Source organism: Rhinoderma darwinii, chromosome 7 (assembly GCF_050947455.1).
Source record: "Rhinoderma darwinii isolate aRhiDar2 chromosome 7, aRhiDar2.hap1, whole genome shotgun sequence".
Taxonomy (NCBI): domain Eukaryota; kingdom Metazoa; phylum Chordata; class Amphibia; order Anura; family Rhinodermatidae; genus Rhinoderma; species Rhinoderma darwinii.
The window spans coordinates 83,225,624-83,253,593 of record NC_134693.1 but is presented as its reverse complement, the minus strand read 5'-3'; the positions used below and the strand labels follow the sequence as shown (position 1 = coordinate 83,253,593).

The 27,970-nt window shown below is 44.1% G+C and overlaps 1 protein-coding gene across 2 annotated transcripts; it reads right to left on the bottom strand.

The window, feature by feature from the left end:
* Positions 1-570: 570 nt before the first annotated feature.
* Positions 571-27,970, bottom strand: MAP1LC3C (microtubule associated protein 1 light chain 3 gamma). 2 transcript variants are annotated; one of them, XM_075832306.1, is made up of 4 exons: positions 27,906-27,970; positions 27,780-27,828; positions 27,524-27,630; positions 571-730 (listed from the first exon to the last, which is right to left on the bottom strand). In XM_075832306.1, exons 1-4 carry the CDS (start codon positions 27,968-27,970, stop codon positions 571-573), a joined length of 381 nt encoding a protein of 126 aa, XP_075688421.1. The 2 variants fall into 2 exon arrangements, with proteins under 2 accessions (XP_075688421.1, XP_075688419.1); XM_075832304.1 differs by having other exon boundaries at positions 27,780-27,835; positions 27,913-27,970.

Below are 27,970 nucleotides of genomic sequence, written 5' to 3'. Positions count from 1 at the left end.
GCTGGTCTGAACTGGTCCAATCAGTCTGTCATTTACCCTGTGGTATTGGGTATATATACATGTGTCTTTTAACCCTGCGACATGCCTGATGAAGACGCTGGTCCGGCGCCGAAACGCGTAGCATCCTTTCCAATAAACCGTACTTTACATAAGCAGCGCCGCTTATCCCGTTTTTTGCTATTCTATTATATTACGTTGGCATCTCCACGGGAGTTGCGTCTGGGATTGGCAGCAGCTTATCAATACAAATTACATGCCGGTAATTTGCCACTGAACAGGTGAGCATTTATGTACCTTTTGCTCCTTTAAACTATTGATTCCGCTACTTGGCGCCGTGTTTTTTTGCTCTTTTCTCTAGTACTAAAAATAATTTAACGTACGTTAAACCCTTTATTACAGTTATTTATCTGGAAACAATCATAAAAAAAAAAAAGTTCTATAAATTCATTAAAAGTATTATATTCAGTTAAAACAAGGATAATTTTGAAACCGGTAAAATCTCAATTTGTGATAAGGGATTTACTGTGAAGCAATTCTGAAAGAAATAAAATCATAGAGATTAGCACACTCTTAGCCAAACATCTCCTGGGACGCATAAGTCATGTAGATAAAGCCATCTTCATCCTTTTGGTCCCTGTACAATTCAGACATTGTGAAGGACATACTGACAAGATTCTTCTCATTCACCAGAATATAAAAGGCTTGTGTTGCAGATAAATCCATTCGGTTTCTGACAGGAAAAAAAAAAAGTTAGCATAATATGATCCTCAGCAAAGTCAATATGAACATTTTTCCATGCTTCTAGAGAAAGGTAGCAAAAAGACAGTTTGATGACACATGTAAATATTGTATTATTTGAATGTGGTTTGTGGTAATAAAATATTCAATTAGTTAGGGCTTTTCAGTCAATTACGACACCTTTATCTACACGTATTGTTTGAATAAACATCAGATAACTATATGTCCACATGTTAAAAATATATGTTTTTAAATAGAATGTCCTTCATGTGTTACACGACTGTAGCCTTACAAGTCTGAACCAGTGATCCACTCAAATATTCAGAGCACCACTTTCTGGCCGCTGTGTTTATCTTCAATAATGGCCAGAGAGGGAGGTCATCTGTTCTGTGCCCCACGGCAGCATCTGGAAACGGGGCCAATTTGGAAACTTTAAGTAGATTACAAATGTATTTACATTCATAAGTTAAATACATGTTTTAACTCAGAATACCCCTTTCACTCCTTCCCACAAATGGGCGTTACTGTACACCTTTTTTAGCGGTGCGTTCCCACAATTGGGCGTACAGTATCGCCCTGAGGATAAAGCGGGCACAGGAGCTGTGCACGCTTCATCTTCAGCAGGTGTCTGCTGTAATATGCAGCCAACATCCCACTGCAATGGCGGCGATCACATTTATCTCCGATCACCGCCGTTTAACCCCTTAAATGCTGCTGTCAATAGCGACAGCGCATTTAAGTGATTGACAGAGAGGGAGGGAGCTCCCACTGTACCCAGTTGGGCCCTTGCGAAAAATCGCTGGGTGTCGATGGTTGCTGTGGCAAGCAGGAGGCCTAGCAACAGCTTCCTGATTGCCAGGTACGGAAGCCAATTAGGTCCTGCTCGAGGCAGGACATAATAGGTTTGTCAGTTGTAAAACGACAGTTACAATACACTGCACTACATTAGTGCAGTGTATTGTACTGGGGGATCAGAAGATCAGATCTTCAACTCCCATAGTAGTTAAAAAAATGTTTTAGAAAAATAATAAAATTGCCGTTTCCCTGATCAAGTCCATTATAACTAGAAAAAAAAAATACACATAGTATCGCCGCGTTCGTATCGGCCTGACCTATAGAAATGTTGTGTTATTGATCCCGCACGGTGAACACCGTAAAAAATGAACAAACCATGGCAAAATTTCCTTTTTTGGTCACATTTTTTTGGGGGGAAATAAAGGAATAAAGTGATCAAAAAGCCGCAAGTACCCCAAAATGGCAACAATAAATACTATTGTTTGTCATGCAAAATACGAGCCCTCAGACAGCTCAGTCGACAAAAAAAAAGAAAGAAAAAAAAAAGTTCTGGCTCTTAGGATATGGTGACACTAAATTATTTTTTTATTTAGAAAAAAAAAAAATAAAGGTGTTTGTGTAAAATGTAGTGAAACAGTTAAACTATAGACATTTGGTATTGCCGCAATCGTATCAAACTGCAAAATAAAGTAAAAACATGTTGTTTAGACTGCACAGAGAACGCCGTTAAAAAATTATAAAAAACAGTTAAAGAATTATTTTTTTTGGTCCCCTCACCTCCCAAAAAATTAAATAAAGAACAAAAAAAAAAAAAAAAAATCACGCACTCACACAACTAGTCAATGGAAAAATAAAAAAAGTTATGACTCTGAGAACGCAATAATTAGAGATGAGCGAACTGGGACAAACGATCCCGGTTTCGGTCTGAACTTCGGGAAAAGTCAGGTTCGCAGCGAATCCGAACTTCAGCGGGTTCGGCCGAACCCGGCTACATTTTGGGGCCTGCCACATGTTAGATGTAAAATGGAGGATTTCACAATATCACCTGACATCAGGCTACCCCATAATGCCTTGCAAACGGCTCTCCCAGCCAATCGGGAGGCAGCATAGGGGCGGGCTCAAGCCTGCAATAAAAGTCTATGCACGGAGCTCAGCGGCCATTTTAGAGACAGGAGCTGTAGGGATAGCATCTCTGTGCAGTAAGGGAAAGCTTTAGGAATCTAAAAGGCAGGAATCCAGCAATCGAAGGGGCTCATCCACTACTCAGCCGGTGTGTGAATATGCTTTTATAAGGGGCTCATCCCAGCTGCATCCAACTTGCAATACAGGCAGGCTTTGTAGTACTACAACGCCCAGCATTCCCTGAGTCAGTGCACAGTGGCTGATAGAAATTCTCAATCATTGCCATTTGCCAAGCCAGTGTGTGAATACGCTTTTAGAAGGGGCTCATCCCCGGCCGTTAACATAACAAACAAATAACAATCCAACTTGCAATACAGGCAGCCTTTGTAGTAGACATAGTACTACAATGCCCAGCATTCCCTGAGTGCACCGTGGAGTGGCTCATTCATAGCCATTTGCCAAGCCAGTGTGAATATGCTTTTAGAAGGGGCTCATCCCCCGGGTTTTAATTCAACTTGATGCACTCCAGCAGTGAAATGTCTGGTAAAAAAAAAAAAGGTTGTGAAAGGATGGGGTAGAGGAAAAAACACCCATGCCGTGTCCTCTTCCAGTCCAAATGTTGGATCTGTTGATGACAGACCCAGTACCAGCATTTGTGGCACAAGACATGTGCCCAGTTCCACTAGTAGCAGCAGCCATGTGCCTGCTGGTAGTAGTAGCAGTATCAGCAAGCCAGACTTGTCCATCTCCTCCGGTGGGCGGGTTACTTTAGACAATACGGCCATTGTGGACTGGTTGGCTGGCTAGCGGTCATCTCAGCAGGAAGACTCTGACGATCTGGCTTCAAGCCAAGTTTCGTTGGATTCCAGATCCTCTACTATTCCTTGGCACAGTGACAGTAGTAATATGGGTATTTCTAGCATTTCCATTCTATCATCTATGTCTTCACTCCCCCTTCCTAGCAGGAAGCCATCTTTCCTGAGAGTCCTAAGAGACATCTCCTCGGGTCCGAAGGAAGATACTGAACAACATAGTGATGATGAGGATTTGTTTTCCGCGAGTCAGCCAACGGAGTGTGTTGCGGCGGTGGTGGAGGTGGAAGCGGTGTCCGAGACGCATAGCTGTGGTAGTGGGGGTGTTGGTGGTGGTAGCAGACGCAGTAATGAGGGGGGCATGGAGCCCGCCAAGATGTCACATCACATTCACAACACAGTGACAGAAGTGGCGGGCATGATGAGGAGGGCTATGATGATGATGTTGTTTTAGACAGGACGTGGGAACCAGGTGACGAGGTGATGACGGCGTCAGAGGAGGAGGGTAGTAGTGGCGGCACTGGCAGTGATAAACAGCCAAGCCGAGGTAGGGGCAGAAGTCAATCTGCAAAACAATGCAGCGGTAGGGTCAGCTCAGGATGCTGATGCTGGTGTAGGCTCCCGAAAAAAGCCTGCCAGACAAGGGGCAAGCTCGGGTGGTGGTGGTGGACGTGGTACTACCTCTTTACGGTACTGCCGTGTGGAAATTTTTCTGTACCTTCCCGGAGGACACAAACATGGCACAGTGCCGTATCTGCAAGCAGAAAGTAAGGCGTGGGCAGGGCAGCAATGTAGGAACTACCGCTCTACGTAAACACATGGAGCGGCATCACAAGGCCATGTGGGACAATCGACATGCCCCACCATCATCATGTACATCTAATGAAGACCCCTCTTCCGCTGCTGCTCAGAGTCCTTGTCATCTAATTAGTAGCCAGGCCTTATCCACCATGTCGTTGTCATCATCATCATTACTGTCATCTAGTGCTCCTCCTACGTCCCGTCAGTTGTCCATTACGGAATCGTTGTCCAATAAGCAACAATATATACCCAGTCATCCACTTGTCGTGCGGCTTCATTCACACCTGGCTAAGTTGTTGGTGGTGCAGTCGCTGCCGTACCGCCTGGTCGACTCCGCCGGCTTCAAGCAATTGATGGCGTGCGCTCAGCCTAGGTGGCGAATACCTAGCCGCCATTACTTCTCCAAAACAGTTGTCCTTGCCTTGCACAAGCACGTGGAGGAAAAGATGGGCCAGTCCTTGCAATTATCCGTGTGCAGCAGGGTACATGCCACCGTCGACACGTGGAGCAGCAACTATGGGCAGGAACAGTACATGTCTTTCACGGCCCACTGGGTCAATATTTTGCAGTCCGATGCACCACCGCAGCAATGCCAGGCATTACCACCTCCACGCTTGTATCTTTCTGGTTCAACTCCGGATACCAGGCGGATACCAGGCGCCTACCATCCTCCTACTCCTCCACCTCCTCCTTGCCCTCCACAATGGAGGTCTTCCCGTCCCCGACAGGACACAGCGTATCTTCCACTCCTCCTACCTCCTCTTTTCATAGGTGCAAGGTGAAGAGCCACATTGCTGTCTTACACCTGCTGAGCCTGGGCGAGAAAAGCCACACAGGGCAGGAGCTGCTGCTGTGCATCAAGGAGGAAATGGCACGCTGGCTGTCTCCTCTGAAACTCACACTGGGCAATGATGTCTCTGATAACGGGAAGAACGTTGTGGCTGCACTGCGTCTAGGTCACCTGACACACGCTCCTTGCATGGCACATGTGATCAATCTGGTCATAACACACTTCTTAAAGTCATATGTTGGTTTGAAGGGTGTGCTGGCCATGTCCAGGAGGGTTTGTGTTCGCTTTAGACGTTCGTATGCATTTAAGCATGCCCTCCTGGACTTGCAGCGTCAAAACAATCTCCCAGAACACAGCCTGATTTGCGACGTTCCAACACGCTGGCATTCCACCCTGCACATGTTGGACCGTCTGTACGAACAGTGGAAAGCCGTGAATGATTTCCTGATGCAGCAGACGGGCAGCGTTTGGAGCCAGTGTAATTTCGAGCTCAGGCATTGGCAGCTGGTTAGAGACGCATGTCGCGTTTTGAGGCCCTTTGAAGAGGCCACACGATTTGTGAGCCGTGACGCTAGCGGAATGAACGATGTTATGCCGCTGATATTCATTATGGAGCAAACGCTCACAGCGATGATTCAGCAAAGGATTGAGGAAGGATCACATCTGGCTATGGATGTTGAGGAGGAGGAGGAGGAGGAGGAGGAGGAAACAGGACCTGAAGAGGAGCTGGATTTGGAGATGGAATCACAGGAAGGGATAGGGGGAAGAGGCAGCCGCACAACATGACAGTGATGGTGATGACGAGTCTGACGACGACCTTGATGACGGACAACCATGGCAGTATGGGGCGGAGATGGAACCAACCGGGCCCTCTGAAACGCTGGCCAGGATGGCGAGCTGTATGCTTCGTTACTTGCGCGCTGACTGTCGTATTGTTAGCATGAAGCAAGGAGATGAGTACTGGATAGCCACACTTTTAGACCCTCGGTATAAAGCCAGAATGGGGGAGTTTTTTGCGCCTTCCGAAAGGGAGGCAAAATTGGCTTATTATCGAGAGAAGCTATGCAGCCAGCTTGTCACGGCTTTCAAAACGGCAAACACCTGCTGCAAGCATGTCTGACCGGGGGGCCACTCTCCGCTCCCCACTGTATCATCGTTCCACCGTCTCTGGCAGAGCTACCTCTGCAATAGGCGGCAGCAGCGGCAGCCAATTCAGTTTGGAAAATATGACAACATTTTTACATCCAATACCCCGACCTGACACACATCGTACTCACCAAAGGGATATTCACCATCACCAGGTGCAGCACCTAAACAACCAGGTTCACTCGTACCTGGACTGTGCCCTTTCTCCGTCAGAAATGCTGATCCAAGACCCCATGGACTTCTGGGCCAGCAGATTGGATCATTGGCAAGAACTGGCCCAGTTTGCCATGGGTGTACTGTCTTGTCCACCCTCCAGTGTAGCATCATAGAGGGTATTCAGCGTGGCAGGGGGCTTAGTCACCCCTAAGCGAACAAGATTGTCCGCCAACAGCTTGGAAAATCTTGTTTCTGAAAATGAATCAAGCGTGGATCGAGGATTTTAAAACCCCTGTGCCTGATGCCACGGGTTAGATCTGACATTGCTGCTGCCGCCTGCTACCGCCGCCTGCTACTACGGGATTCTGTCCTGTCCACTCTTTTTTTAATGTGCCGCTGTTGGTGCTGCTACTACTTCTACCACCAATCCACCCCCAGTGCCGTCTGCTACAAGCAGGCCTGCCCCACCGCAGGGCTTTGTCCTGTGACTATCCAGTGTCTTTTAATGTGCTGCTACTACTACTACCACCCTTGCTGTCCGTTGGCTACCTCTACTACCACCAATACACCTCCACTGCCGTCTGCTACAAGCAGGCCTGGAGGGCTTGTGAAAAGCCATTGCTTGTTGCTTTTACATGCATGTATGGATGAACCCCGGCAGGCATCTGCCAATAAAAAGGGTATATTTTTGGAGGGCTTGTCAAAAGCCATTGCTTGTTGCTTTTACATCCATGTATGGATGAACCCCGGCAGGCATCTGCCTATAAAAAGGGTAAATTTTTGGAGGGCTTGCACTCAAAAGCCATTGCTTGTTGATTTTACATTCCATCCATGTATGGATGAACCCCGGCAGGCATCTGCCAATAAAAAGGGTAAATTTTTGGAGGGCTTGTGAAAAGCCATTGCTTGTTGCTTTTACATCCATGTATGGATGAACCCCCGGCAGGCATCTGCCAATAAAAAGGGTATATTTTTGGAGGGCTTGTGAAAAGCCATTGCTTGTTGCTTTTACATTCCATCCATGTATGGATGAACCCCGGCAGGCATCTGCCAATAAAAAGGGTACATTTTTGGAGGGCTTGTGAAAAGCCATTGCTTGTTGCTTTTACATCCATGTATGGATGAACCCCGGCAGGCATCTGCCAATAAAAAGGGTATATTTTTGGAGGGCTTGTCAAAAGCCATTGCTTGTTGCTTTTAAATCCATGTATGGATGAACCCCGGCAGGCATCTGCCTATAAAAAGGGTAAATTTTTGGAGGGCTTGCACTCAAAAGCCATTGCTTGTTGATTTTACATTCCATCCATGTATGGATGAACCCCGGCAGGCATCTGCCAATAAAAAGGGTAAATTTTTGGAGGGCTTGTGAAAAGCCATTGCTTGTTGCTTTTACATCCATGTATGGATGAACCCCCGGCAGGCATCTGCCAATAAAAAGGGTATATTTTTGGAGGGCTTGTGAAAAGCCATTGCTTGTTGCTTTTACATTCCATCCATGTATGGATGAACCCCGGCAGGCATCTGCCAATAAAAAGGGTACATTTTTGGAGGGCTTGTGAAAAGCCATTGCTTGTTGCTTTTACATCCATGTATGGATGAACCCCGGCAGGCATCTGCCAATAAAAAGGGTATATTTTTGGAGAGCTTGTCAAAAGCCATTGCTTGTTGCTTTTAAATCCATGTATGGATGAACCCCGGCAGGCATCTGCCTATAAAAAGGGTAAATTTTTGGAGGGCTTGCACTCAAAAGCCATTGCTTGTTGATTTTACATTCCATCCATGTATGGATGAACCCCGGCAGGCATCTGCCAATAAAAAGGGTAAATTTTTGGAGGGCTTGTGAAAAGCCATTGCTTGTTGCTTTTACATCCATGTATGGATGAACCCCCGGCAGGCATCTGCCAATAAAAAGGGTATATTTTTGGAGGGCTTGTGAAAAGCCATTGCTTGTTGGTTTTACATTACATCCATGTATGGATGAACCCCAGCAGGCATCTGCCAATAAAAAGGGTAAATTTTTGGAGGGCTTGTCAAAAGCCATTGCTTGTTGCTTTTACATCCATGTATGGATGAACCCCGGCAGGCATCTGCCTATAAAAAGGGTAAATTTTTGGAGGGCTTGTGAAAAGCCATTGCTTGTTGCTTTTACATCCATGTATGGATAAACCCCCGGCAGGCATCTGCCAATAAAAAGGGTATATTTTTGGAGGGCTTGTGAAAAGCCATTGCTTGTTGCTTTTACATTCCATCCATGTATGGATGAACCCCGGCAGGCATCTGCCAATAAAAAGGGTAAATTTTTGGAGGGCTTGTCAAAAGCCATTGCTTTTTGCTTTTACCACCTTATATGTATGAACCCTGGCAGGCATCTGCCGCCAAAAATGGTTCATTTTTGTACCTTTTTTAACAATGCATTAAGCATACAACATGCACAAGTGCAGTGGTTTCTGTTAGTTATCACCGTGTCCCATCCGTTTTCCTATAGCCATACATGTTGGCGTAACTTTGACACTAACTTTGCCTTAAAGACGGCTCAAAAGTACTTGGATACACTCATGGGTGACCTAAGAGAGTGTTATACAGGGCTTTAAACAGTGTTATACATGATTTTTAGGGGCTTTCTTGTATTACAGGTTCGGTCAGAACTAGTTCGGTCCGAATCAAACTTTTTCATGAAATTCGGCGAACCAGCCGAACCGAACTTTTCATAAGTTCACTCATCTCTAGCAATAATGCAAAACGACGGCCCGGACTAATATATGTATGTGCAGCAGTTCACCTAAAACCCCAGGTCATCATTTGCTAGCACCCACTGCATTTACGGGGCCTGACATTTTGTGGTGTTGTGCTACATATGGGGCTAGTAACGAAGTCAAAGATTAGGCAATGCTGGAGTGCGGATATTTTGTACAATACCACTGACACCCTTTAGAAGTGCGACTCCTGCACCCAAAAAAACTGGGATGTGCATAAAGGATTGGTTCAAAGCATACGTCACGATCTTTGGATAATTTTATTATTAATTAACCCCATTATTACATGATCCCATTATGCCCTCCACCCAGCTTACACATGCCTCCACCCACCTCACACATGCCCCGATGCACTTCGCCCAGCTTACACATGCCTCCACATTATAAACTGAAAAACCAGTAAGACCCCAAACAAAAACTACACACCAAAAGCCAAATGGCGCTTCTTCTGGGCTTGGCAGTGTGCCAAAACAGCAGTTTATGACCACATATGGCGTATTACTGTACTCTGGAGAACCCACTTAATTTATGTTGTGTCTCTAAGGTGGCACAATCTGAGCACAACACATTGGGCACTGAAATAGCATTTCTGTGGACAATTGGCAATTTCTGATCTGCAACATCTACTGCGTACTAATTTCTGCAAAAATTGTGGGGTCAAAATTCTCACTACACCTCTTAAAGAATTAATCTAGAGTGTAGTTTCCTAAATGGGGTCACTTCTCGGGGGTTTTCACTGTACTGTTACCTCAGCGCAACATGGCACCAAAAAACAAATTTTGTAAAATCACCACTCCAAAAACTAAATTACACTTTTTAACTTTAGACACTTGCCATGTGCCTAAATAGCAGCTTACTACCACATATGGGGTATTTCCCTACTCAGGAGAAATTGTGTAACAAATTTTGGGGTGTCTTCTCCTGTATTCCTTGTGGAAATGAAAAATGTGCTAAATCTATATATTATTAAAACACCTGAGGGATCAAAATGCTCACTACACCTCTAATGTAATTCATTGAGGGGTATAGTCTACACAATCACACCTGGGACTTTCAACTGTACTGGTACTTCCGAGGTTCTGCAAATGTGTCAAGGCCCCCAGAAACAAATTCAGCAAAATCTGAGCTGCAAAATCCAAATGCCACACCTTCCCTTCTAAGCCCTGCCATGGGTCCAAACAGCAGTTTATTACCACGTATTTTCGCAATTGGGAGAAATTGCGTTACAAATGTTGGGGTGCATTTTCTCCTTTATTCCTTGCCAAAAAACGAAATAAAAAAAAATAAAAAATAAAATAAAAAAAATAGAAAATTCTACGTTTTCCAGAGGGAAAAAAAAAAAAGATTTTCATTTTCACAGACTTAGGCCTGATTTACACGAGCGTGTGGGTTTTGCACACGCAAAAAACGCGTCGTTGTGTGCGCAAAAGGCACTTAACAGCTCCGTGTGTCATCAGCGTATGATGCGCTGCTGCGTGATTTTTGCACAGCCGCCATCATTATGACACTCCGTTTGAATGTAAACAGAAAAGCACCATGTGCTTTTCTGTTTACATTCAGAGTTTGACAGCTGTTGCGCGAATCACGCAGTTTGCACGGAAGTGCTTCCGTGCGGCATGCATGGTTTCCACGCACCCATTAACTTCAATGGGTGTGTGATGCGCGAACAGCGCACAAAGATAGGACAGGTCGTGAGTTTTACGCAACGCACTCGTGCTGCGCAAAATTCACGCACTGTCTGCACTGCCCCATAGACTAATATAGGTGCGTACGATACGCGTGAAAAGCGCACGCGTATAAATGATGCCTAATTCAAATAAATTTCACAAAAAACTAGGGGGGATATCAAAATGCTAACTATACCCCTAGATAAATCCCCTGAGGGGTGTAGTTTCAATAATGAGGTCACTTTTGGGGGGTTTCCACTGTTTTGACAACACAAAACCCCTTCAAACCTGACATTCCTAAAATATATTCTAATAAAGAGGAGACCACAAAATCCACTAGGTGCTCCTTTGCTTCTGAGGCCTGCGTTTCAGTCCATTAGGACACTAGGGTCACATGTGGGATATTTATAAAAACTGCAGAATATGGGCAATAAATATTGAGATGCATTTCTTGGATAAAACCTTCTGTGTTACAGAAAAAAAAAAATGTATTACAAGTGAATTTTGGCAAAAAAAAATAAATAAAAAAAATAAAATCCCTACTTTGCTTCAATACCTGTGAAATGCCTAAAGCAGGGGCGTAGCTAGGGGGGGGCAGGCGGGGCATGTGCCCCGGGCGCAACCTGGAGGATACGGATAGGGGGCGCCGAAGAGCAGCTGATCGCTGCTGACAGGCGCCCCGTATGTCGGACACCTGCAGCAGCTTAGGAAGAGCCAGGACATTACTGCGTTCTGACTGGGGTCTGTGACGGCCAGGAAGTGGACCAGTCCAGTCACCTGACCTCACGTCAGTGACATGAGGTCAGGGGACAGGTCCACTCCCGTGCTGCAGCCTCCCTGCATCTGCCGCTACTCTGTGCTCTGCCGAGAAGCAGAGAGGAAGCTCCGCCCACACACAGCTCGTCCTGACCTGTCAGCAAGGAGACATGGTGAGTGTCTGTATGTATATGTGTGTGTAATGTGTGTCTCTGTTTGTATGTGTATATGTTACAGTGTGTGTGCGTGTGTGTGTGTCTGAATGTGTTTGTCTCTTACATCTACTACATTATCTGTACTCAGAGTTATCACTGCGTTATCTGTGGTGTTACATAGGACTGCAGGGAACATCTACTACATTATCTGTACTGTGTGCTAAATTACAATCTCAGCTCTGCTACACAGTACAGATAATGTAGTAGCGGTTGCCTGCAGTCCTATGTAACACCACAGATAACACATTGTGCTAAATTACAATCTCAGCTCTGCTACAATGTGTTATCTGTGGTGTTACATAGGACTGCAGGCAACAGCTACTACCTTATCTGTTCTGTGTACATATGTGCCTGTGTGCGTATATATGGGTCTGTTTGTGAATGTGTCTTTGTGCTTGTATATTTGTGCTTTTTATGTATTTGTATATGTTCCTGTCTGTGTATTTATCTGCGTGTATATATATATATGTCTTTGATGTATTTGTATAGGTTCCTGTCTGTGTATTTATCTGCCGGTGTGTGTGTGTGTGTATATGTGTCTGTACGTCTATATATTTACCTGTATGTATATATTCCAGAATGTGTGCATGTATATTTGCCTGTATGTCTAAATATCTATCTTTATGTATGTACAGTATATATGTTCAGGCGAAAACCGTAAAATAGACGCGTAAAATAAAGGCTCGTGGGAACAGAACATCATAATTCCCAATGAAAGCAATGGGCAGATGTTTGTAGGCGCATTAGGGGCTTTTTTTCAGGCGTAATGCGAGGCGTAAAACGCCCAAATTACGTGTGAAACTACTGCGTGTGAACATACCCTAAGTGGTAATAACTTTGGAATGCTTTTAAGTATCCAAGCAATTCGGAGATTGTTTTCTCGTGTACTTTATGTTAGTGGTAAAAATTGGTCGATACATTCAGTGAAAAACACCAAAACAGTAGATTTGCAAAAATGTTAATTTTTCTGAGTTTACATTTATTTGCTTGTAAGACAGATCGTAATACCACACAAAATAGTTACTAGTTCACATTTCCCATATGTCTACTTTATGTTGGCATAGTTATTAAAAGTCCTTTTATTTTTCTAGGACGCTACAAGGCAATTTCTCACAATTTCAAGAAATTTTCCAAAACCTATTTTTTTTTAGGCACCAGTTCAGTTCTGAAATGCCTTTGAGGGGCCTATACATTAGAAATCCCAATAAATTGCCCCATTTTAAAAACTGCACCCCTCAATGTATTTAAAACAGCATATAGAAAGTGGAGGTGAAAGGTACAAAATTATTATTTTTTGCTGAATTTTAATCTATTTTTTTCTGTGACACAGAAGGTTTTACCAGAGAAACACAACTGAATATTTATTGCCCAGGTTCTGCAGTTTTTAGAAATATCCCACATGTGGCCCTAGTGTGCAACTGGACTGAAGCACAGGCCTCAGAAGCAAAGGATCATCTAGTGGATTTTGGGGCCTCATTTTTATTAGAAAATATTTCAGGCACCATGTCAGGTTTGAAGAGGTCTTGTCATGCCAAAACAGTGGAAACACCACCAAGAGAAAGTTTGGCAAACTACACCCCTCAAGGAATTTAGCGAGACATATGGAGCATTTTGACCCCACAGGATTTTTTGCTGAGTATATTGGAATTAGGTAGTGAAAATCAAAATCTACACTTTAGTGGAAAAAACCCAACTAGAAATGTTCAATTTTTACAAGGCATAAGAGGAGAAAAAGCACGCCAATATTTGAAAAGCAATTACTCCCAATTATGGCAACTCCCCAAATGTTGTCAAACAGCTGTTTGGACACACGGCAGAGCTCAGAAGAGAAGGAGCAATATGTGTCTTTTAGGCCGGATTTACACGAGCGTGTGCGTTCTGCGCACGCAAAAAACACGGCGTTTTGCGTGCACAAAAGGCACTTAACAGTGTGTCATCAGCGTATGATGCGCGGCTGAAAGATTTTCGCGCAGCCGCCATCATTATGACTAGAGATGAGCGAACCGGGACAACCGAACCCGGTTTCGGTCCGAACATCGTGAAAAGTTCGGTTCGCAGCGAATCCGAAATTCTCCATTTGCCAAGCCAGTGTGTGAATAAGCTTTTAGAAGGGGCTCACCCCCGTTGCATGGGTTAACATAACAATACAACTTGCAATACAGGCAGCCTTTGTAGTACTACAACGCCCAGCATTCCCCGACTGACTGGCTCCTTATGAGTCACTGATTTTCCGCCAGTCCGAATAACAATTTAAAAAAGGGCCTCATTTCTGTTTAAGGGTTTAATTCAACGTGCTAATTAGGTACAGCCGGTGCCTTTGGTGTTATTATACAAGTCACAGCATACACTGACTGCCACCTATTCACAGTCACTTATTTTCAGCCAGTCCAAATAAAATTTTATAAGGGCCTCATTCCGATAAGTAGGGGGAAGGGGTTTTGATTCAACTTGCTGCACTCCAGCACAGCAGTGAAATGTCTGGTAAAAAAAAAAGGTTGTGAAAGGACGGGGTAGAGGAAAAAACACCCATGCCATGTCCTCTTCCAGTCCAAATGTTGGATCTGTTGGTGCCAGACCCAGTACCAGCATTTGTGGCACAAGACATGTGCCCAGTTCTACTAGTAGCAGCAGCCGCCATGTGCCTGCTGGTAGTAGTAGCAGTATCAGCAATCCAGACTTGTCCATCTCCTCCGGTGGGCGGGTTACTTTAGACAATACGGCCATTGTGGACTGGTTGGCTGGCTCTCGGTCATCTCAGCAGCAAGACTCCAACGATCTGGCTTCAAGCCAGGTTTCGTTGGATTCCAGATCCTCTACAGTTCCTTGGCACAGTGACAGTAGTAATATGGGTATTTCTAGCGTTTCCATTCTATCATCTATGTCTTCACTCCCCCTTCCTAGCGGGAAGCCATCTTTCCTGAGAGTCCTAAGAGACATCTCCTCGGGTGCGAAGGAAGATACTGAACAACAGTGATAATGATTTGTTTTCCGCGATTCAGCCAACGGAGTGTGTTGCGGCGGTGGAAGCGGTGTCCGAGACGCATAGCTGTGGTAGTGGGGGTGTTGGTGGTGGTAGCAGACGCAGTAATGAGGGGGGCATGGAGCCCGCCAAGATGTCACATCACATTCACAACACAGTGACAGAAGTGGCGGGCATGATGAGGAGGGCTATGATGATGATGTTGTTTTAGACAGGACGTGGGAACCAGGTGACGAGGTGATGACGGCGTCAGAGGAGGAGGGTAGTAGTGGCGGCACTGGCAGTGATAAACAGCCAAGCCGAGGTAGGGGCAGAAGTCAATCTGCAAAACGTTGCAGCGGTAGGGTCAGCTCAGGAGCCGGTGACACTGCTGCTACTGGTGTAGGCTCCCGAAAAAAGCCTGCCAGACAAGGGGCAAGCTCGGGTGGTGGTGGACGTGGTACTACCTCTTTACGGTACTCTGCCGTGTGGCAATTTTTCTGTACCTTCCCGGAGGACGAAAACATGGCACTGTGCCGTATCTGCAAGCAGAAAGTAAGGCGTGGGCAGCGCAGCAATGTAGGAACTACCGCTCTACGTAAACACATGGAGCGGCATCACAAGGCCATGTGGGACAATCGACATGCCCCACCATCATGTACATCTAATGAAGACCCCTCTGCCGCTGCTGCTCCGAGTCCCTGTCTCCTAAGTAGTAGCCAGGCCTTACCCACCATGTCGTTATCATCATCATCATCATCACTGTCATCTAGTGCTCCTCCTACGTCCTGTCAGTTATCCATTACGGAATCGTTGTCCAATAAGCAACAATATATACCCAGTCATCCACTTGTCGTGCGGCTTCATTCACACCTGGCTAAGTTGTTGGTTGTGCAGTCGCTGCCGTACCACCTGGTCGACTCCGCCAGCTTCAAGCAATTGATGGCGTGCGCTCAGCCTAGGTGGCGAATACCTAGCCGCCATTACTTCTCCAAAACAGCTGTCCCTGCCTTGCACAAGCACGTGGAAGAAGAGGTGGGCCAGTCCTTGCAATTATCCATGTGCAGCAGGGTACATGCCACCGTCGACACGTGGAGCAGCAACTATGGGCAGGGACAGTACATGTCTTTCACGGCCCACTGGGTCAATATTTTGCAGTCTGATGCACCACCGCAGCAATGCCAGGCATAATTCACCACCTCCACGCTTGTAGCTTTCTGGTTCAACTCCGGACACCAGGCGCCTACCATCCTCCTCCTCCTACTCCTTGCCCTCCTCAATGGAGGTCTTCCCGTCCCCGACAGGACACAGCGTATCTTCCACTCCTCCTCCCTCCTCTTTCCATTGGTGCAAGGTGAAGCGCCACAACGCTGTCTTACACCTGCTGAGTCTGGGTGAGAAAAGCCACACAGGGCAGGAGCTGCTGCTGTGCATCAAGGAGGAAATGGCACGCTGGCTGTCTCCTCTGAAACTCACACTGGGCAATGATGTCTCTGATAACGGGAAGAACGTTGTGGCTGCACTGCGTCTAGGTCACCTGATACACGCTCCTTGCATGGCACATGTGATCAATCTGGTCATAACACACTTCTTAAAGTCATATGTTGGTTTGAAGGGTGTGCTGGCCATGTCCAGGAGGGTTTGCGTTTGCTTTAGACGTTCGTATGCATTTAAGCACGCCCTCCTGGACTTGCAGCGTCAAAACAATCTCCCAGAACACAGCCTGATTTGCGACGTTCCAACACGCTGGAATTCCACCCTGCACATGTTGGACCGTCTGTACGAACAGCGGAAAGCCGTGAATGATTTCCAGATGCAGCAGACAGGCAGCGTTTGGAGCCAGTGTAATTTCGAGCTCAGGCACGGGCAGCTGGTTAGAGACGCATGTCACGTTTTGAGGCCCTTTGAAGAGGCCACACGATTTGTGAGCCGTGACGCTAGCGGAATGAACGATGTTATGCCGCTTATATTCATTATGGAGCAAACGCTCACAGCGATGATTCAGCAAAGGATTGAGGAAGGATCACATCTGGCTATGGATGTTGAGGAGGAGGAGGATGAGGAAACAGGACCTGAAGAGGAGCTGGATTTGGAGATGGAATCACAGGAAGGGATAGGGGACGAGGCAGCCGCACAACATGACAGTGATGACGAGTCTGACGACGACCTTGATGACGGACAACCATGGCAGTATGGTGCGGAGATGGAACCAACCGGGCCCTCTGAAACGCTTGCCAGGATGACGAGCTGTATGCTTCGTTACTTGCGCGCTGACTGTCGTATTGTTAGCATGAAGCAAAGAGAGGAGTACTGGATAGCCACACTTTTAGACCCTCGGTATAAAGCCAGAATGGGGGAGTTTTTTGCGCCTTCCGAGCGGGAGGCAAAATTGGTTTATTATCGAGAGAAGCTATGCAGCCAGCTTGTCACGGCTTTCAAACGGCAAACACCTGCTGCAAGCATGTCTGACCGGGGGGCCACTCTCCGCTCCCCACTGTATCATCGTTCCACCGCCTCTGGCAGAGCTACCTCTGCAATAGGCGGCAGCAGCAGCAGCCAATTCAGTTTGGAAAATATGACGACAACATTTTTACATCCAATATGCCGACCTGACACACATCGTAGTCACCAAAGGGATGCTCACCATCACCAGCACCTAAACAACCAGGTTCACTCGTACCTGGACTGTGCCCTTTCTCCGTCAGAAATCCTGATTCCAGACCCCATGGACTTCTGGGTCAGCAGATTGGATCATTGGCAAGAACTGGCCCAGTTTGCCATGGGTGTACGGTCTTGTCCACCCTCCAGTGTAGCATCAGAGAGGGTATTCAGCGCGGCAGGGGGCTTCGTCACCCCTAAGCGAACATGATTGTCCACCAACAGCTTGGAAAATCTCACGTTTCTGAAAATGAATCAAGTGTGGATCGGTGAGGATTTTAAAACCCCTGTGCCTGATGCCACGGATTAGATCTGACATTGCTGCTGCTGCTGCCGCCTGCTACTGCCACCTGCTACTACGGGATTCTGTCCTGTCCATTCTTTTTTTAATGTGCCGCTTCTACCACCAATCCACCCCCAGTGCCATCTGCTACAAGCAGGCCTGTCCCACCACAGGGCTTTGTCCTGTGGCTGTCCAGTGTCTTTTAATGTGCTGCTACTACTACCACCACCCTTGCTGTCCGTTGGCTACCTCTACTACCACCAAAACACCTCCACTGCCGTCTGCTACAAGCAGGCCTGAGGCCAGCCCCACCACAGGGCTTTGTCCTGTGACTGTCCAGTGTCTTTTAATGTGCTGCTACTACTACTACTACCACCACCCTTGCTGTCCGTTGGCTACCTCTACTACCACCAATACACCTCCACTGCTGTCAAGCAGACCTGCCCCACCACAGTCTTTTTTTAATGTCCTCTTTATCTTGGGGATTGTAAAATTCTATCAAAGTTTATTTTCCACATGTTTTGTTCCAAAGGAAGCCTTGGCTTGATCTTCCATGTTGTCTGTGTCTGCCTAGTAACCGACACCGGTCCTCATACACAGACAGCACCATCTGCAGTACCTCTGAAAAGTCTCAGAAAAACAACCACAGGGCTTTGTCCTGTCCACTCTTTTTTAATGTGCTGCTGTGCTGTTGATGCGGCTACTACTACCACCACCACCCGTGCTGTCAGTAGTCCACCACCACCACTACTACCAGTCAACCACCACCAATCCACCTCGACTGCTCTCTGCTACAAGCTGGCCTACACAACCACCGGGATTCTGTCCTGTCCAATCTGTTTTCATTTGCTGCTGTTGGATCTGCTACTACAACTTCTACCACCAATCCACCATCCCTGCTGCCGTCTGATACTGCCAGATGATCCTAAAAAAGGAATCATTTTTGTTATTTTATAGCTTCTTCACTTTCCAGATGCAAAACCTGTTGCTACTCCCAAAAAGGGTTAATTTTTTGAGGGCTTTGAAAAAGCAATGGCTAAGTAATGACTTCTTCTTTTACCACCATATATGTATGAACCCCGGCAGGCATCTGCCACCATAAAGGGTACATTTTTTGAGGGCTTTTCAAAGCCATTGCTTCTTCTTTTACCACCTTATATGTATGAACCCTGGCAGGCATCTGCCGCCAAAAATGGTTCATTTTTGTACCTTTTTTAACAATGCATTAAGCATACAACATGCACAAGTGCAGTGGTTTCTGTTAGTTATCACCGTGTCCCATCCGTTTTCCTATAGCCATACATGTTGGCGTAACTTTGACACTAACTTTGCCTTAAAGACAGCTCAAAAGTACTTGGATACACACATGGGTGACCTAAGTGTTATACAGGGCTTCTAGGGCTTTTAAACAGTGTTATGCACGATTTTTAGGGGCTTTCTTGAATTACAGGATCGGTCAGAACTAGTTCGGTCCGAATCGAACTTTTTCATGAAATTCAGCGAACCAGCCGAACTTTTCATAAGTTCGCTCATCTCTAATTATGACACTCCGTTTGGATGTTTGTAAACAGAAAAGCACGTGGTGCTTTTCGGTTTACATTCAGAGTTTTACAGCTGTTGCGCGAATCACGCTGTTCGCACGGAAGTGCTTCCGTGTGACCTGCGTGATTTTCACGCACTCATTGACTTCAATGGGTGCATGATGCGCGAACAGCGCACAAATATAGGACATGTCGTGAGTTTTTTTTCAGCGGCCTCGCGCGTCGCACGGGCGTATATCACGCTCGTGCAAATGAGGCCTTAGAGCGTAGATTTTGCTGGACTGGTGTACAGGTGCCATGTCACGTTTGCAGAGCTCCCTTAGGTGTCAGAGTAGAGTGGAAAACCTAGAGAAGTGACCCCATTTTGTAAACTTCACCCCTCAAGGCATTTAAGAATTCTGGAATGTTTTTTCATTAAATTTTCTTACGGTGTTCACCGCATGGGTAAAATAACATGATATTTTTATAGTTCTGCTTGTTATGGATGCGGCGATGCCAAATGTGTAAGATACAGCCGACACGCTCGTTCTTTGGAGCCGGCTCAGCCAGTCTAAGTGCCATTTTTATTTAAGTGTCTTGTATGCCACAAATACTACAGTATTTTATGGTCATGTTGAATCACTGTACTTTTGAAATATAATTTAACTTATGTAGATGTACCAACAGTATTTATTGTTCAACAAAACGGAGAAAAAAAGAAGAAAAAAAAAAAGCTCAACAAGTTAACAATCTATTGTCTGATACTGTAGACATGCTGCATTCATCCATTCTCTACTTCTTGGTGACATACATTGTGTAGATTAGCAAGAAATAGGGTACAGCTGAAAGAGCGTATGGTTGCCTATACAGAATTTGTAGTGTTTTTTTTGTTTGTTTTTTTTTGAGAGATGCAGAGAAGTTCAACAAATACAATGTTAGGGCTTATTCAGACGAACGGGATATATGTCCGTGCAATGCGCGTGATTTTCACGCGCATCGCACGAACCTATATTAGTCTATGGGGCAGTGTAGACAGTTGCGTGATTTTTAAGCAGCGTGAGTCCACTGCGAAAAAGTCACGACATGTCCGTTCTTTAGGCGTATTTCGCGCATCACACACCCATTGAAGTCAATGGGTGCGTGAAAATCACGAGCACCACACGGAAGCACTTCCGTGGGACGCGCGTGATTCGCGCAACAGCTGTAAAACTATGAATAAAAACAGAAAAGCCCCACGTGCTTTTCTGTTTACAAACATCCAAACGGAGTGTCATAACGATGGCGGCTGCGCGAAAATCACGCAGCCGCGCATTATACGGGGCTGACACACGGAGCAGTTAAGTGCCTTTTGCGCACGCAAAACACCGTGTTTTTTGCGTGCGCAAAACGCACACGCTCGTGTGAATCCGGCCTTAGGAATATTTTGACTATTTGCAATGCGGTTTCACTTTTCATGTTGAATGCTCTGGATTAATAAAAAAACAAAGTCAGTTTTTTCCCCATCTCATCTAAAAAAAAAAAAAAATGCAATCACTGGTGCAATACTGATGTTTAGAAAACACTGACAATACTGGTTCAACTCTGACGTAAAAATAGTTAGTTTCTCCCAACAGAAATGCGGACGAGTTTTACAACGCTTGCCGGAATACAAGTCCTGATACTCTGCTAATCACTGGGACACATGTTGAGCTGCTCAGGTGCTCCATTCAAACAGAGTTTTACAGAGCTATAATAAGGTACCCTTTACACTTTATTTGGCCATACTGTACCTCTGTATGCAATATGGGCCGTGTGTGCATGGAGCCTCAAATCTGAGTGCGATTATAACTTTTCAGATATGAGATTTGAGCCCCCCCCCCCTCCCCCCATCACACACAGAAGTTTCCTGGCAATTTAGACTGCATGAAAAAAAAAAAATGCTAGTGTTATTATCCCCCTCAGGACGCAGCCTGTTTTTGCCTTGTAGCACAGCAGATTTTTTCAAATTTGACACGTGTTTGTTTATGTGGTAATAACTTGGGAATGCTTTTACCTATCCAAGCAATTCGGAGAAAGTTTTCTTGTGACATATTGTACTTTATGTTAGTGGAAAAGTTTTGTCAATAAATGCAATATTTATTAGTGAAAATACCAACATTTAGAGAAAATTTGCAAAAATTTGCATTTTTCTAAATTTAAATGGATCTGCTTGTAAAACAGATAGTAATACCACACAAAATAGTCACTAGTTAACATTTCCCATAGGTCTACTTTATGTTTGCAGTGTTTTTTTTAATGTCCTTTTATTTTTCTAAGACGTTACATGGTTTAGAACTTTAGCAGCAATTTCTCACATTTTCAAGAAAACGTCAAAAGGCTATTTTTACAGGGATCAGTTCAATTCTGAAGTGGTTTTGAGGGCTTTAAATATTAGAAACCCCAAATAAATAACCCCATTTTAAACACTGCACCCCTCAAAGTATTCAAAACAGCATTCAGAAAGTTTAACTCTTTCACAGGAAATAAAGCAAATTTCATTTTTTTTGCCAAAATTCATTTGTAATACATTTTTTTCTGCAAGACAGAGCGTTTTACCAGAGAAACGCAACTCAATATTTATTTACCAGATTCTGCAGTTTTTAGAAATATCCCAAATGTGGCCCTAGAGTCCTAATAGAATGAAATACCGGACTCAGAAGCGAAGGAGAACCTAGAGGATTTTGGGTACTCCTTTTTATTAGATTATATTTTAGGCTGGTTTGAAGGTCTTGTGGGGCCAAAACAATGGAAACCCCCCAAAACTGACCCCATTTTGGAAACTACACCCCTCAAGGAATTTATCAAGGGGTATAGTTAGCATTTTGACCCCACAGGTATTTTGCAATGTTTATTGGAGTTATTCTGTGAGAATGAAAATTTTTTTTTTTCTGAAAAAAAAACCATAGAAATTTGTAATATTCACAAGGAGCAAATAAGAAAATGCACCCTAACATTTGTAAAGCATCTTCTCCAGATTACAGAAATATCCCATATGTGGTAATAAACTTCTGTTTGGACCAACAGTAGAGCTCAGAAGGGAAGGTGCGCCATTTAGATTTTGGAGCTCAGATTTTGCTGGATTGGTTTTCAGTGCCATGTCGCACTTGCAATGCACTCGAGGGACAAAACCAGTGGAAATACCCCAAAAGTGACCCCATTTTGGGAACTACACCCTCAAGGAGTTTTTCTAGGGGTATATTTAGCATTTTGACCCCACAGATGTTTTGTAGAATTTAGTGAAATAAAGCCATGAAAATTAATAAAATTTTTGTCTACTAAAATGTTTAATTTTTTTCTTCATTTTCACAAGGGATAAAAGGAGAAAAAGCACCCCAACATTTGTAAAGCAATGTCTTCAAAGTAAGACAATACCCCACGTTGTAATTGTTTGTTTATTAGAAATTAACCCTTTCAGGACTGATCTTTTTGCTTTTTCATTTTAGTTTTTCACTCCCCGCATTCCAAATGCCATAACTTTTATTTTTCCATCAATAGAGCGGTGTGGGGGCTTATTTTTTGCATGAAGAGTTGTATTGAGTTGTATTTAAAGTACTGGGCAACCGAAAATCAAATTCTTTGCAGGGTGAAAGAGACAAGTTAACTTAATTTTGCGTCTCAATACGATTATGGTGATACCAAATGTATATTGTTTTTTATATATATATATATATATATATATTTTACTACTTTTACAAAGAAAAAACTGTTTGTTAAAAAAAAATTGTTCCGTATCAACACATTCTGAATGCCATGACTATTTTTTTGGTCAATTGAGCAATGTGAGGGCTTATTTTTGGCGGGACGAGCTGTAGTTTTCATTGGTACATACAACTTTTTGGTCACTTATTACATTTTATTTAGAGGGAAGGTGACCAAAAAACAGATTTTGGACTTTTAAATTCTTTATTTCTTTCGGCGTTCATGCGCTATAAATGACAGATTTACTTTATTCTGCGGGTCGGTGCGCTTATGGCGATACCATATCTATATAGGTTTTTTTATGCTTTGCAGTGTTTGCACAATAAAATCATTTTTTTAAAATAAAATAATGTCATTCTGAGATCTATAACTTTTATTTCTCAGACTGTTTTTTTGCGGGATGGGTTGTAGTTTTATTCGTACTATTTTGCGGTGCATGCAACTTTTTATTCTATATTTTGGGAGGGGTGGTGACCCCCCAAAAAATGGGTTCTGGCATTGTTTTTCCTTTTTTTTTGCAGTGTTCACCATGCGGAAAAACAACATTATACAGATGTAGCCATCTTTAAGTTGATTCTGATAACTTTCTGCAGCCTAATATGACAACAAAAGCCATTGAAAAGATAAGATAAGAGATCTAGCCATTGTCTATTTAATGCGTTAAAAGTCAAGGTAAAGACGGTAGCTTTATAGATTGGGTCGTTACGAACGCGGTGATACCAAATATGTGTACTTTTTTTTCCTATAATAAAATACAAAAGTGTAAAAATAAATATATTTTTTTCCTATAGTATATATTATTATTTTTTACCTGCAGCACTGATCGCTGCTAGAATACACTACTGCTACCTAGCAGTGTAATGTATTCCAACTGTTAGGCCTCATGCACACAATTACGAGCACGGCCGGCCACGGGCAGCCGGACGCTTTTGCGAGCCGTGCTCCCATTATAAAGTATAGCAGCACGGCCCGTAAAATAAAAGAATAGAACATGTTCTATTTTTTTAACGGCACGGGCACCTTTCCGTGAGAAAACGGGAAGGTACCCGTGGCTAACAGAAGTCTATGGGCCCGTTATTGCGGGTCGTAATTACGACCCGCAATAACGGGTGTTTTTACGGTCGTGTGCATGAGGCCTTAGTGTGACATCACAGTCACACAGACAGTAAGCCTATGAGGACCATCCAGAGGCTGGTCCTCATAGGCTTCCACACATGGCAGACCCGGACGCTGTTTTCTGGTCTCCGGATGCCATCACAACCATCGGAAACCACCATAATTGCATGGGGGCTGCCGATGTGTTACAAACCTCCTAAATGCGGCAATTGCAATCGATCACCGCATTTAAGGGGTTAAAAACCAAAATCAGCGGTGATGAGCCGCTGATCGGCAACAGTGGAGCGTCAACTGACGTGAACAGCTGACCTCCCGGTTCCCGATGCACACTGTCACCGACTGATAGGTTTCCATACATGGCAGACACAGAGGCCATAGTTTGGCCTATGGTCGCCATGCTATCGGCAAACCTCGCAATTTCATTGTGAGGTCTGCCGTTGTGCATTTTTTAAAATGCAGCGATTGCAATCGATCGCCACAGTTAAGGGGTTAATTGCCAAAATAAGTGGCAATGAGCCGCTGATTGGCAACAGTGGAGTGTTAGCTGTCGGGGACAGCTGGCCTCCCGGATCTCGTTGCACACTGCCACCGGCCGTGTGCACTGGGAATCACGCAGTAAGCGTATGCTTACACGCAGTGTCCAAAAACGTCTGAAAATACGGAGCTGTTTTCAGACGAAAACAGCTCCTGATTTTTCAGACGTTTTTGTAGCAACTCACATTTTTCGCGGCGTATTTTACAGCCGTTTTATAAGCGGTTTTTCGATGGAGTCAATGAAAAACGCCTCCAAAAACGTCCCAAGAAGTGACATGCATTTCTTTTTAACAGGCGTCTTTTTACACGCCATATTTTGACAGCGACACGTAAAATTAAGGCTTGTGGGAACAGAACACTGTAAAACCCATTTAAAGCAATTGGGCAGATGTTTGTAGGAGTATTAGGGGCGTTTTTTTCAGGCATAATTCGAGGCGTAAAACATCCGAATTACGTCTGAAAACACTGCGTGTGAACATACCCTAACTGTGCATCCTGGTGCACTAAGATACTGGCCACCAGGACGTACAGTTGCGTCATGGTGTGCCTAGGGGCTTAAACCGAACATGCAATTTTACAGCGTCTTTGTTGCCGCTTTTCATTTAGTTTAATTTTGCTTATGCTTTTTTTTTTTTTTTTTAAGTCCTATAGAGAAGTCAATGGGAGAGAACACACACACTTTGGCGAAAAAAAAATGAAAGAATTGCCTCAACAACATCAAATTAAAACGTTGTCTTAGTGCATTTCATATTTCATTATAGACTTTAAATGTTGCATCTGGCCGCACTAAAAAAAAAAAAAAAAAAAAAAAAAGGTGCGTGTGAATCGAGTCTTAGGGTATGTTCACACGCTCAACAAAAAACGTCTGAAAATACAGAACTGTTTTCAAGGGAAAACAGCTCTTGATTTTCAGACGTTTTTTGAGCAACTCCCGTTTTTTGTGGCGTTTTTATGGCTGTTTTTGGAGTCGTTTTCAATAGAGTCTGAAAAACGGCTCCAAAAAACATCGCAAAAAGTGTCCTGCACTTCTTTTGACGAGCCGTCATTTTACGCGCCGTATTTTGACAGCGACGCGTAAAATTAAGGCTCGTGGGAACAGAACATCGTAATTCCCATTGAAAGCAATGGGCAGATGTTTGTAGGCGTATTAGGAGGCGTAAAACGCCAGAATTACGTCTGAAACCACTGTGTGTGAACATACCCTTAGGGTCCTCTTACACAACGCAATGTGGGCCGTGTAAACGAGCACCGATCAACGAGACAGCTCATTGATCGGCGCTCGTTTGCTCCTTTCACAAGGAGCTACTATAAGTACAGGGACAAGCGCTCATCCCCATACATTTCTATCATGTTGGCAGCACATCTCCGTTTATACAGATAAACTATACAAATCAGCCGATGAACCAGCGTTTGCTAGTTCAACATTGCCCCGTTTACACATGCCAATGATCGGGAACAAACGTTTTGTGAACACGCTCATTTGCCCGATAATTTGACAAAAGAAAAAAAAAAAGGAAAAAAAATAGGGAGGAGAATAAGATTGACCACTTCGGATACCAGTATTTTTCACAAAAGTTGATGTCACAAATAAAGGGGGAAGCAATACAAATATATACATGCAGAGGTTAGGATGTAGACATAGAAGTGAGATTATTGTGGGGTGATATAGAATGGTACAGCAGGAAGTACACAGTCTGTACTACTGCCTTAGTACACAAACCTACCATTCTTGTAAAGAACAGATTTTTTGCAGTGTATGGCCCCATGCGCATGGCTGTGCACAGCCGCCCGCATGCTCATCGAATTCTCCCATACAAAGTATGGGAGCACAGCCCCTAAAACGCAAAAAATAGGACACGTCCTATCTTTTGCAGTACACTTGTATGGGCTGGACCATTTCACGTATATAAACGGGAAGGTGTCTGTGGGCAATAGAAGTGAATTAGTCCGTAGTCGTTGACAATTTTTATGATTGTGTGCATGTGGCTTAATGCCTTGTTCACATGAATATATTTCTCGTCAGTGTTAATACTGACAGCACACTGATCCATACAAGTCAATGGGGCTATTGACACATCAGTTTTCTTTTACGAAGCGTGGGTCTCTTACGAGAAACTCACAGCATGCCCTATTCTAATAAGGTTTTGTGGACGAGACTCACCATTAATATCTATGGGTGTGTAAAAAAAATACAAATAAAAAATAGTGAAACAAAGCAGTGGTTGCAGAGGAGAAACAGATCGCCCACGGAAACCACACCGACGTTCATCTACATGAAAACGCTTGTGTAAAAGGAGGCCGAACCCTGAGAAATCCAAAAGTAAATTTGCAATTTCCACAGCATGACTTCAGACCTGTCAACTGGTTATATGTAAATGCAGTTAAAGGGGTTTTTCAGTCCCATAAAACTATCCTGGGGAAAGGCCATCAATATGTGATCTGTCAAGAGTCTGACATCAGCTGTTTTGAAGGGGCTGCAGCACACGTACATTCACAGTAGTCACTTCAATGGGAAAAGGCTGTAATACTATGAACCCCACTACAAGCGTGTCAGTGATTCACAGTATGAGCAGTGATGAAGGGAATGCAGCATTGCGGTCCCTTTAATACAGCTTATCGACATGGGTGGCAGGAGTCAGACCCCGACTGATCATATATCGATGGCCATCAATTTTATGGGACTGGAAACCCCTTTACGTAAAACTCTGTTCGCTTAATTATTACAAAAGGGTTTAAGAGTTTTTCAATGATTAGTAAATTGGATTTAAGTTACACATTTCACAGCTACTGATGTAGCCATCTTTATCTTGACTTTTAAATACACACAGCGTCAAGAAACTTTAACTTGACTTTTCAATGGCTTTTGTGTGATATTACGCTGCAGCAAGTGATCAGTCAAGATAAATTTGGCTACGTTTGTATATTAAATCTCAACAATGACGCCAACCATTCAATATTACATTTAATATAAACAAACAAGTATACCTGATAATATTTACAAACTGGGACATAGAAAGATCCCGAGGAACAAGAAATTTGATTTTATCAAGAAGAGGTAGGTATTTCTCTTTGTGGTATCGCTCTACAATGACCTGAAACAAAGGTATGGATCTAAAATTAATAAATTATAAAGTTGAAACAGAACATAAACAGCATCAAACCTCACACCAGCAATTGTATACCATAGGAGTTCCGGAAATAATGTCTACATTCTAGATAATAACATCAGAAAACGCATTACCGGGATTTTAGTAGGAAACTTGGCCTTGATACCAATGACTTCTGACATTCTTGTGGCTGTGAGAATAAAAAAAAAAATAAGAACTATGTATGCAACTGAATATTTTGTATTATATAAACATTTAACTTTTTACCTAACTGTTTCCTTTGTTTAAATGGCTTAGATGTAGGAACCTTTGAAGGAGGCTGCAT

Coding starts and splice junctions, on each gene's coding strand:
- MAP1LC3C (XM_075832306.1), bottom strand. CDS start 27,970: ATGCAGCCTCCTTCAAAGGTTCCTACATCTAAGCCATTTAAACAAAGG. Junction 27,829..27,905: donor AGGAAACAGTTAGGTAAAAA/GTTAAATGTTTA, acceptor CACAGCCACAAG/AATGTCAGAAGTCATTGGTA. Junction 27,631..27,779: donor AGTTTCCTACTAAAATCCCG/GTAATGCGTTTT, acceptor CCTTTGTTTCAG/GTCATTGTAGAGCGATACCA.